General features: G+C 42.5%; 1 protein-coding gene across 1 annotated transcript in view; it reads left to right on the top strand.

Annotated features, from left to right (window-relative positions):
- Positions 1-12,502, top strand: part of frem2a (FRAS1 related extracellular matrix 2a) — a 72,594-nt gene that overhangs the window by 15,711 nt on the left and 44,381 nt on the right. The window contains exon 4 of the mRNA XM_069672062.1: positions 1,074-1,163. Coding sequence (XP_069528163.1) covers positions 1,074-1,163 — 90 coding nt within the window. The remainder of the gene's footprint in view (positions 1-1,073; positions 1,164-12,502) is intronic.

Below are 12,502 nucleotides of genomic sequence, written 5' to 3'. Positions count from 1 at the left end.
GATGAGCGCTTATCTGAAAGTAGAACAATCAAGAACAAAAATCATCCTATAATGTAAATTTGTTATACATTATTCTGTCTGTGTGTCCATGTTTGATGTGAGAAAAGAGAGGCAGCCATGACAGGAAGCCACCGTAGAGGTTTAAGATGCGCCCCAGACAGGAGTACGGGGTTTATACTTTTATGAACCTCCTTCCTCTGACATCTATTATTGAAGGAGGTGGTTCGCAGGGGCCAAGCCCTTTCACAGTCTTGATGATTTTTCTACACTCTAATGGACATTTGTGCAGAAAGGTGGAAAAAGAACATAGTCCAGGAGAACCCTGTAATTCAGAGAAGTTTGGGAAACAGCTGTGGAAGTGTAGGAGTCCGTCTCAAAGCCTGTTTTTAACATTCTTACCCTCGTCTGTCATTAGAAAATCCACCGTCACCTGGTTTTCAGGGCTGTTGACACAGAGGACGTGCGGGTTGGGGGGGGATTTAAACGTTTTCTGTTGGTTTAGCCCGAGCTGTCTCTTGGATTTGAGGTGGCGGCCTTATCGTCCCGGATTACGGATGCATGACTTTCAGAATGCTCTCTCTAGTAGAAAATTGTTCATGCTGAGTGCTGATAAGGAACAGAATCAGTGTGATACTAGAGACCTGCTGTTTCTGTAGCTGATAGGGGGCCGAAGCGGACAGCTTCCATCTTTAAACAATTATTTGACAGAAGGAGTGTTTGAACAATCCTTGTGCAACTTCAAAGTGTGTTTGAGGCAATTTCTGCAGCCAGCATGAAACTTCACACGACTGTTTTTTTTTTATCTTAAAATGCAAATTGATCCATAAATATGTGTTTCTAATCTTTACAAGGGCAAATCTCTCTGATATACAAATTGTAACTTTGAATTGGTGCAAGGTGATTGTTAACATTTTCATCATGCATCATCTCACACTGACATGACAGGGTAACCTCTGCCTTTAAAATGCAGAGTGCACCGGTCTTCATTAGCAGTAAACATTTCAGTTTTTGTGTGTTTACCCTTGTTGGTTTTATCACTCCAACAACAAACTAAACTTTCTGTCCTGTCGCAGCCGACATCAACGACCTGAACATCTGCTACGTGTTACGCAACGAGGAAAACGCCACAACTGACGTCTTCCATTTCTCTGTCGAGGACAACGGTAAGAGCTCACTGTTTTTATTTTTTTCAGCCGCTTCTCTACGCACACAGACTTTTACACACTGAATGTGAAGCCAAATGACATTTCCCGAAAATGTTGATAGAGACAAATTGTCTTAGGTGAAGATCAGACCTGTCACTTCCTGGGAGTTGTGTGCTCCCGCTAACCTTTAGACTCGTCCTTTTGGGCAAATCTGTCACTCCGCTCTCTTCCCCTGATATTCTGCAGTCAGGATGCACCTTCAAGTCAGCTGTCGGGCATCGTACTCAAGCTCCTTAAAAGTTTGATTTTGTTAATCAGTCCTGGCACACAGTTTAGTTAAGAACATCTGTCACAAGCCTTTTCTGTCTCTACATACCACAAACCATGCTGCAGAATATTAGTGTTTAAATGATACGGCTAACAGGTTTATCAAAGAGAGAAACATATTTCTGAGGCTCAGATATTATCTCATCCGTTTCACACTTTAAGGATTTAATGAGGCGACCTGTTTGTGAATGTGACTGCAGCATGTGTCGAGTAGTTTTACTACATGGCTGATTTCTCACTTCACCTGCATAGAGGAGATTAAATATTGTACTAGTCATGTTTTGTTTGCATAGTTTGTCTCTATAAGGTGAGAGGACTCGCACACAGAGCAACAAGCACTTTCAGTTTGAAGAAAATAACAGCATACTTTTATTTTTATGTGAACCCCCCCTCTGTGTTAGGACCCACCTGTCATTCTCCTCCTGATTAACGCAGATGAAACGACTACTTTAAATTCTTTATGTTTCGTTCCATATGTCTGCTCGCAACGTGCATGAAATTAGCATCCCTTTCCCGAAGCAGGAGCTGATTGAGCAATCAGTAACCGAGAGTCTTGTATAGGAAATTTCAGTCCGAGATCAGCACGCTCGGGGGGGAATAAAAAACAAATGTTGTGATACTGAACAGAAAAGATGATCAATGACGTAATGAACACACAAAAGAAGACGAGCATGAACATTAAGGCCAATGCACTCCACATTCATAAATGCTGCACACACCTACTAGAGTGGAAGCGTAAGAAAGTAGGACATGTTGAGAATGATAAAACATGCAGGCTATCTTTGTCGCGTTAGAGGCACACAATTCTGTATTGTTTTCTTAAGCATTTTGTCTTTTGTGGGCCACCGTAACCAGGATGATTTATTCATAGAGAGGTCTGCAAAGCAATGCAGTTTTAGTTATTAATCAAACAAGCCCATGAAACGACTGGATGTCTGGATTTCATATTAAAATAATAAATCGGCCACAATGAATGCTTTCATAAACCTCACATGGTGGTTTGAGTGTCATGACCGCAGAGCCACAGCTCCCAGTCCACATTTAAAGTGGGCAGATAACAGGGGTGGATGGGGTTACATGTTTGAACGCTCTCACCCGTTTGCCTGCTGCCACAGAGACAGAATACAGGTTAATTAAATCTCACCAATTCCACCACAGACTTTATGTAAATGTGCAGCTACTTTATTGTGTGAAATCTGATAAATGCAGCAGAGTTTTCAGTGCAATGCTCTCTTAAAGGGCCAGTTTTCAACCTCAGTCCTATCATGCTATTATGGTGAGCTAATGCCATTATGGTAGGGGAAAAATGCAGTTTAGCTCTGTGCCTTTGGAGGACGCAGTCCGCTTCTCCAACGGGCCCTGGAAAACCTCCGCCAGACTATGTAAAACATGCCAGGGATCTTGCTAAACTACACTTCCTCAATCTAGGACGCCCGCCTCCGATGTCTTGTTCAAAATCGTCAGGTTTGAAATGTCGACTGCAGACCTGAAGATTTGTTAGATGATCCACCGGTATATTCTTGTTGTATTTTGGATTCTGTACCGCTCTGAGCCATTGCCTGCAACAAAATGGTAGTACACTCCAGCGTCTTTCGCTGGGCCGTTCCTTTCAGAGGGAGGGGCGCAATGCATGCTGGGTGTTGTAGGAATGTAGAATGGGAGAAACCACAAGCTGTTTGTGCAACTTTCTCCAAAGCTATGCCGGCAATTTCAAATATTATTGCTTCTATTGATTACAGAGAACACCAGCTTTGACTGACAGTTGCTTTTTACAGGGGTCAATTGCTCCTTTAAATGAACAGTCAAAAGAACTAGCGTGTGTTTAGGTACAAAATGCATTTGGAAACAATTGCAACAGACTCAGAGTTATCTCTGTCTGTTCATTTTCCTCCAGTTTGTCTGTATTAAAGACTCACACTGTTAATGATCAGGCCTTTAAGCCTCCATTTATCAGGGTATTTATATTTAATAGACTTGGCAAAGAGATTGTCAGATTCTCATTCAGAAACTCAGCTAAATAACACAAAGCTTCTGAGCGGATCACAAAACTTAAAGAATACGTTTCATCAAGCGTCGTATTAAAACACAATGATGAGATCATTGGTCTCATTTCAAGGTTACTTTGTGCATCACCAGGGCTGCGTGTCTTCTTCAGTAAGAATGACATATAACAGTCCTGTTAAGTGATGTGATGACAGTAATATAAAAATAGGAAGGTGGATTTAACCAACGTCAAAAAAACAATGTGCTTTCTGCACATGAATTGAACACTTTCTGAGCTAATCGTGTCGTGAATTAACCTAAGACCTGATTTTGTCTCACTGTGGCACTCATAAGAAAGTGTTAATGTAGAAGAATAAGTTGCACACGAAAGGAGGAAACATTGACTAATTGATTGTCCGTGCTCCTGTAAAGTTCTGTGTTACTTCTCTGCTCGTGGCAACAGTCTGGCTTCAACGAAAAGAGCTGGAGGCTTTTAAGCAGTTTATAAAATCAGTCCATAAGTTTACTGGATCCACTTGGGCTTCAGTCCCGTCTCAGGAGAGTTGGTGTTGCTGCAAAGTGATTCTGGATTTAAAACTTGCAGAGGAAGGACAAAAGTGTTAAGAAACACTGTTAACACGCTGTTACAAGGCAGAACAGTGAATCATGTCAGCAGGTACGACGGAGTTCTTCCCCTAAAGTACCCCCCACATAAGCCTGTATTTAGGAAGTGAGCATTATCTTCTTGTCGCACATTAATGTACATGTAAGCAGGAACACCTCTATATACAGTACATACATTATAAAGACGTAGTAAAACAGTAATCCAGATGTGCACTTGTTAAACCCTCACGCAACAATCCCACACATGCGCGCACAGCAGAGCTCAGAGGCGTAGCCACGGGCTAAGGTGCAGTCTGGCCTCCAGCACAAAGAGGTGTTTGATATTTAAGAGCCCAGGCAGCATTGTGGGTAATGAGAGCCCTGGGCGTTTGAGCCGGGCAGAGCTCGGAGGCAGCCACTGGTAATTACATGGCCCTATTAAAGGCTCATCTACAGAGGAAGAGTGGCAGGAAGCTCCCCCTGTCTCAGGTTAAGACCAGCTGGGATCACTGTAGTTAACTGTAATGGGCTGGAACCGACTTCTTTCCCAGGCTTCTGTTGGGCTGTGGGATGTTCACGCAGTCAAGGTGAAGCAGCGGAAACAACAAGAAATACAAAGAGGCGAGTTTTAAGATCATGGAGACAAAAAAAAAAAAAGACATTGTCAGCAAATTTCAGAAGCTGGAGTGTGCAGTAAGTCTTGGTTTGTCCAAGGTTTGAGATCTCTAAGATCTGCCACTGATGTGATACCACGGAGTTGAATAGAGTTTGTTTTGCGGTTCTCACACGACTAAAAAGCAGTCACTGTATGTATCCATAAGCAATGATCCAGTTACTTAAGATAACACTCCGATTTCACTGTTGATAGTTTTTCATTAAAATCAAATTTCCGCCAAAGACGCCGTCCTCGTCACGAGGGATCTGTGGGATAATAAGGGTACTGAAGTTTCTGAAAAGAGATGATGCAGACTGTTTGTTGGAACGCAGACTCCTTTTACTCCCCCGTGACCCTGAACAGGATTCATATAATGGATGGATGGATGTCCAAATTCTGTTACTGCGAAACACAAAAGTGCATTTATACCTCCATTGTGTTTGGGCAGCAGTGGAAACCTTAGTAAATAAAACCAACGCTCTCTGCATGGCCACTTAATAGAGAGAATTTGCTTGTGTTTTATTAGAAGGCTTAAAGCAGAGGTGTAAAGAGTACTGAAATGTTCTACTCCAGTAGAAGTCCTGTGACTTGACTGAAAATGTACTTCAGTAAAAGTATTTGTGTAAAAAATGACTAAAGCAAAAGTAAAAAGTAGCTCATTGAAAGTACTCAAAGTAAAAATTACTTTCCCACCCCGCTGGTTCATATAATAAACTAATGTTGCCATGGTTACCTGACACATGCATCCTATGCAACTGAAATAAAACGGAACTTTGTTATTTTCAAACCTGGGCCCTGTGTTTACATGTTTTGGTGTCAAAATGACAAGAGATGGACCTCATGTCAAACAGTAAGATCCTTTGTTTAACCACAAACAGCAGCTCTCTCCACAGCCACCAGACTCCATTGACAAAAACAGTCATTTTACCTCACAGAACACGGGAGTCGCTGATGGTCTACCGCTGCCTCGATCGGTCAGTTTGTTTGCGTTATTGTGTGGTGTTTTAAAGCTGGGGTTCTCAACTGGTGGGTTGGGACCCAAAAGTGGGTCGTGGAGCTGTTTTCAGTGGGTCGCAGATGTGTGCTTGAAAAAAACAAGTCTTTCCTACACTTTTATTTTGAAGGACATGGCTTTCCTATGACGTGTGTGCAGTAATAGTGTAGCTTATTCACACTCCATGTATCCACTGATCGGGTAATTCCAGCTACAGTTGCATTCTTGAAACTTAATGAGCCTGACAGTAGTTGCCTTTATGTTGCACTTTTTTAGTTTAAAAAGGCGTTTAACTGAACGATTTGTAGAGGGAATATTTTCCTCTTATGCACTGCTGGTGATTTTGCTCGACTATTATACTGTTGTGTTTTGTGATGGTGACATACTGTGATGTTGTGTTCTGTCTCAGGTCCAAACTGCACCATTTTTCATCAAACACATTTGAGTGGTTAAAAAACTTTGGGTTTGGGATTTGCCATTCAGGAGGTGCTGGTGGATCCTTAGGCTAGAACAGAGCCACTGTTTTATAGGGTTAGTTCGGTTCAGAACTAACATGTGTAACGACGTCTTACAAGGCAGCAGCAATGCAGCAACTCCTGTGTTCTGCGTGGTAAACATGTTTTGCTAATGGAGTCTGGTGGCTTTGAAGAGAGCGATCTAACGGCCCTTTCTGGGTAAACAAAAAAACGTCCATGGTTCACTTACGTTTGCGTCGTGGTTGCAGCCCAGCTCTTCGTCTTTGCTTCGGACTCAGTGAAAATCAACAGACACCGCTGTTCTGTTGCAATGCAAGACACTTTCATTTAAAACAGACTTAAGGATATAATCTCGAAGATCTCAGTTTCGTTCTCTTTGGCGGCACCTATGGCGATAAATGGTAATTGCAGGAGCACACTTCCCAGATATCCAAACAGTGTCGCATGTGTGACGTCCACGGTCGGCTCCTGTTGTAACTCTTGATTTTCCTCGCTGACGGTCGCTTTCCTTTTTAGACTGTTTGCCTTCATATGAGCGTCGAGTTTGTTTCTTTTTCTTTGGATTTTCACTTATTTTTGAAGTTGTATCTGTAGTCATAAATCTTTTCTTTGTTTGTTCAGCTATAGTAGATTACTGTTTACTCGCAACACTTACAGAGACCGGAAAAGCAGCCGCTTAGCTCCGCCTACCCTCTCTAGCAGACCAACCACTGCTGGCTGATGGAAATGCAAAGGCTTTCATCAGTGGGCCATAGGCTCAGTCACCATCGTGTTACCTCATTCAGCGATAGATACTGACTTAACAGACATTTATCTAATTGACAATCTTCAAGATTATATCTTAAAGTAAAAGTAATATTACTGACTTTTATTATACTCAAAAAAGCTACTCAATTACAGTAACGTGAGTACTTGTAATTCGTTACTTCCACCTAAAACCTCACTGTTAGACGAATACACGTCACAGAAGTGATAACATTGTGGGAGATGTTTTACACATTCACTTACAGGAAGGTGTTTTCCGAGGAGAAGAGCAGCATGTTTCCTCTTGACCTCTCTGTTCATCCTGTTTCACATCAGACTGAACACCACATCGATTGTTACAGTAGAATTATTTCATCACATCCTGCCTTCTCCTTACCCACGAGCAGCACCCACATACCACCGCTTCATCTGGAGTCGCAGCATGTCCTCCGCTTCCATAGCTTCGTCTCATCCACGTTTCACTGCACAAGATGCGCTATACATACGTGTCTCCTTTTTGCAGACATTTCATTTATGTAACAGATTCTTTGTGAGTATAAAATTCCCCTTGTTAGTGTTCTAGGACCAATTATGAGCACAGACTTTTCAGCAAGGGCACCACGTCTTCATCATCAGCGTTTGTTTGTGCTGTGATTGTGGATCTTTGGTGCCACTGTGACTTTTATTCTCACTTCAAACGGCCGTTTCTTCTTTAGACTTCTGATGAAACTGCATCCTCTTGTTGCCCTCTCCTCTGTTAAATGATAATTAATGATTATTAATGTGCGTGCAGACTTTTCTTTCCAACGGACTGAAGAATTGAGCCAGAAAAGGACATAAACGATTGAAAATTTAAACGGCTTCTGTGATAACTTTTTAAAACTCAGCAGAGCGACTCGCAGAGACTGATTAAGTCTTACTTTAAAAAGTTTGAAGCCATCCATGAAGAATGAGAGTTTCAGGGATAATCCAGTTTGGATTTCGGGGAGTTACTGGAATGAGAAAGCTGTCTTTAATTTGCTTTAACCAATCGTGTTTTTAATACATCTCAGCCGCTTTGGGAAGCTGAGTTTAGATGCAATATAACCCAAAGACACCAAACAATTACAGGCTTAGGCGGGCTGTCATCGTGGCTACAAATGGAGCAGGTTAATCCCTTGACCTTTATTGTGTTGCGTTTAACCTGTCCAGCAAGTTTACAGATTAGAGCAGTGTAGTACATCAGCATGCAGCACACACACTTCCACGTCCCCCGGCTTTAGGAGAGGATTCTCTTTATCTGTCTGCATTTAGGAATTTACTGTCACTCACTTCTCCCGGGGCCCGACTCTCCTTCCTTTATCCTCTTCATCTCTCCCTCCTCACTCTGTTAGGCTCAGATCTTGTTGGATGTGTTTTATTCATTTCCCATTCTTTTTTACTCCGCTCAGCGAGCATGTTCATTATATATTTTGTGCTATATTTATCCGTCTCCCCGCCTATCAATGTCCTTTTTTTTCCCCTCTCCAGGTACACTCTGGTAATGTTTTGCCCTCTTGTCTCGCCGAGTTTAATCTCAAAGTATGCTCTGGTCTATTGTGCAGAGTGTCAGCTCTGTCTCAGGATTTGGTTTCACTTTCACACCCTCGCTGTCTGCTCCTCGCTGTCTTTTTTTCCCGCCTGACGTGTTTGTCTGTCAGCCTCAACGCGCTGATGGATCTCTCCGTTGGAGGATTACAGCACGTTCCGCAGCCCGCGAACGCCTCTCGCCATGATCTGCATCTCATTAGAGCCGCCGAGACGAGCGCGTGCGACTTGTTGAAGGGATTTTTCATCATGTTAATCACTTTTGATTCCTGCGTTTGACAGCCGTTGCTCGACATGTAAACACGGCGGCGAAGCCAAACACCGAGCTAATCTGACGAATAAACAAAACGCCGACTCATTTCAACATTTATCCTGCCACTAAAATGTTATGATTTACATTTTGGGCTGGAATACATCATCGACACTGGATTTTCTCTCTCATGACTTATAGTTTTTCTGTCACCTTCCTAACAGATCCTTTTTTTAATCTCTCCTTATTATGTGACGTGTGATTTATGCAAAACAAAGCTGCAGTGAAGTCACATAAAAGCTCATCCTCTGTTTTACTCCCTTTTTGTCTCGTCCTTAACATCTCTATTTCCCACTATTTCACTTTTAATGGCTCTAAATGGACCTTTAGTTTATATCTAAATCGTATAAGCCTCACTATATAAAGTGCTTTGATTCCTCTGTTCAATTTGCAATATAAAAGTTTCAGCGCTGGGGAGCTGTGCTGAGCTCTGATTTATTATTTGTATTTTAAACCCTCTAATAAAAACCATTCTTCTTCGGCGAGCAACCAAAGTAAAACTTTGATTTTCTGACAAAATAAAATAGTGTTTTGATCAGACGGAGGAGTTAATGGAAGGTAAAGAGCGCAGAGGAGAAGAGAAGATTTCAGTAGCTAGTTTATATCTCAGCGCTCAGACAGTTTGTCCTCAGGAGCGCCGCTAAACGTCCTGAGATACATTAAACTCACTCTTCTGTTAAATATTATATCGGCGGTGTGGGGACAAGCCGGAGTGATAGGCGTGGTGCGGTTCTGCACAAACAAATCCTGCAGGAGAGCGACATCTCAGCTCCTATCACTCATCTGACAGTCGCTTAAAAACTGCACACACACGCACCTCCAGGAAGCCACCGTTTTTCTTTGTCCTCGAGCCTTCTCCCTGTGAGCTACGCCCAGGGTCGGATACGGCTCGCTTTGTAGGCATCAGTGAAAAAGCTCTCGGTTATAATTGGTATCACAAGAACTTCAAAGAAAGGAGGATTTCTGTGCCCCTGATGTCAGCTTCCTATGGTTTCATGTGTGAGGTCGCCAAAGGTGTTTCTGCAGGACATGCCTGATGGCTATTCACTACAGGGAGGAGACATTCATCTGTAGCTGCAACTTTTATCTCTTAGGGCTACTGTGTGTGCACTTCACTTCCTCTGTTGCCCACAGGCACACACGCACAATCACACATACTGTATGTAAAACTCCCAGCACCGCCAGATCTGTTTTTAGCAACGTGGTTCGATGTGTAGTGACCTAGCAGCAGACCAGACTGTGGAAATATGCCTCATCCTGCTGAATTAACAACAAACATACATCTGCTTCAACACGCCCCTCCAGATGCATTAAAAAAAATGTGTGTTCGTTCGCCCGGGGCCGTGAATTCCTGGTCAGCCTACTGATAAACTCTCCTCACCTCAGGAGATAGCCACTATCATGCTGATCGCCTGGAGCCAAATGTTCGGGAGGGCGCTGCAATCCTCACACGCACACACATGCACAGCATCTGGATTAAGAGGCTGCTAATAGACCTTAACATGACCTGTCTTAGGTCTGATATATGCATGGCCACACACACGTGCACACACTCCAAATAGAAGAAAAAAACAGCTGAGTTCAGAACCCATTACAATCTATCGGATCCTGTGTTGCCACTGGTTGCACACATGGAAAGGGTCCCAGGTCTTAAGTTAAATTTAGGTTTTTGTCAAAATTCAATCCTGTCAGATTGGATTAAAGACGCGTCTCTATCTACTCTCATTGTACAAAAGTGAAGCCAAAATTCCCCGACGCAGGCGCCGCCTTTGGAGCCAGAGCCTACGCTGTAGAGATCAGCTGTCGGAGCTGCTGTATTGACATCCCGCCCCTTCCACCATACATAACACACATTATGTTGGTGCATTAAACAGCAGAACAGCTTCTTGTGTTGGTCTGAAGCAGACGTTCACAGATATGTTAACTTCAGTGACTTTAGTGATTGTTTTTGTTACGTCTCCTCTTGCCGTTCCTCCTCTACTCTGCTAATCTGGAACAGATCGGCTGCAGGAGCCGTATTGGTTAACAGAGCTGTCAATCATCCTTTTTCCAGCATCAAAAAACTAATTAAAACTAAACTTCTCAGTAAAATGAACACTTGGATATAAATCAGCATGATAAGAACTAACTATAATGACAGAAACCATGTTTGAGAAACATTTATTTGACGTGTATTTGGATTTTATAGTTTGACTCATGTCCCATCTGTTAACATGGAGGAGGTGGGCTTTATGACCTATATGGCAGCCAGTCAGCAGGGGGCGATAGAGAGGTTTTGGCTTCACTTTAAGGGAGCTGATATATCGTCCATCTTTTTATACAGTCTGTGGTTTAGATGATACGTGGTGCTCTTATTACTACTGAAGTACCGTTGCTCTATATTAGCATAACAAACGCGCTTCACATGCTACGTGCTGAGAAAGAGGAAGCATTTTGCATGATGGATAAACAGCATATTTAGAGATTACTTTCTAGTTCAATGTTTCTCCAAAGGTGTTTCATGATAAGAGAGCTCATCGGGTTTGTTGGTTGAATGTAGCTGTTAGGTTGCCAGTTGCACGGGGAGTTGGGGACTAGTATACAAAGGAGTACAGACGGCAGATGGAGAAGTAAGCGAGGAGTGGGCCGTGCCGCTAGCAGCAGAATAGATGTACTGAGAGGCAGACGGCATCGTCTTCCTGTGAAAGATTTCCTTTGATTTTTTTGTGAAGTTTTAGACACAAACACAGGAAATTGAAATGTTTAAGAGTGGCTCTATTTTGGCATTTATTTGGATTTAAAAGATAAAGAGATGTTTCTCATCTAAATGTCATGTTAACATGCAGTGTCGGCTGTTGTAGTACATGCTTCAGCAGGCTCTGTTATCAGAAGCACAACGGTCCTGCACAAAGAGAAGCGACCTCCTACAGGATAAGCACCCTCTCTACACACTTCACTACCACACACACACACTCTTCAACACTCACTTCACACAGCCACAAACCTGTGAATGATAGTTCCATGTCTATTGTGTGCTACATATGAATTGGAGTTATGCTTATTGGACAATAAGTCTATGTTGAAAAGGGGTCCTATATATGTGTTTACTTGTGTTGGCCAATGAAAGACTGATTTTTTTGTCTGAATAAGAATATGAATTGCAACAAGTTACATGCAGCTTAAAACATATAGTGTAAAAAACAACACGTACACACTCCTTACTTAGCGTACAGTAACCTGCAATCACTGCAGAGCTACAAACACCAGTAATGTGCTCTTAATGGTGATGGTGTTATACAGTATTATACAACAGTTAGTTCTAACCAAGTAATCTGATTGGACAAAAGGCATTCCATGAGTGGTGATATAGAGAACAACATCACTGGGACTTCTCAAGCTGTGTATCACTCCGCCTCAGCCAGTTGCTCTGAATACTGTTAATTAACATCACAGCCGACCGTGTATGTCTACACTGATCAAGCTGGTACTGTTAAATTAAAACATACAGATAAAACAACAGCTGATCTGTGGTCACCTGTAGACACAGAGTGCAGGAGAATGTTTGGGTTGCTCGGCAACAAAAGTCCAGTTTCAGCTGAGTTGTGGAATTAGCTGAGTTGGTGGAGCAAACAATTATGATCGTGTGCCGCTCGTTGTATAAAAGCAATATCACACTCGAGGTTGTGATATTATACTGAATATCATCATGGCTGTGTCTGG

Source organism: Semicossyphus pulcher, unplaced genomic scaffold, assembly GCF_022749685.1.
Source record: "Semicossyphus pulcher isolate SPU_LCO1_2020_fin unplaced genomic scaffold, fSemPul1.0.p SCAF_10, whole genome shotgun sequence".
NCBI lineage: Eukaryota > Metazoa > Chordata > Actinopteri > Labriformes > Labridae > Semicossyphus > Semicossyphus pulcher.
Note: the sequence above shows the minus strand (reverse complement) of the source record. Positions and strands in the feature narration are given on the sequence as shown.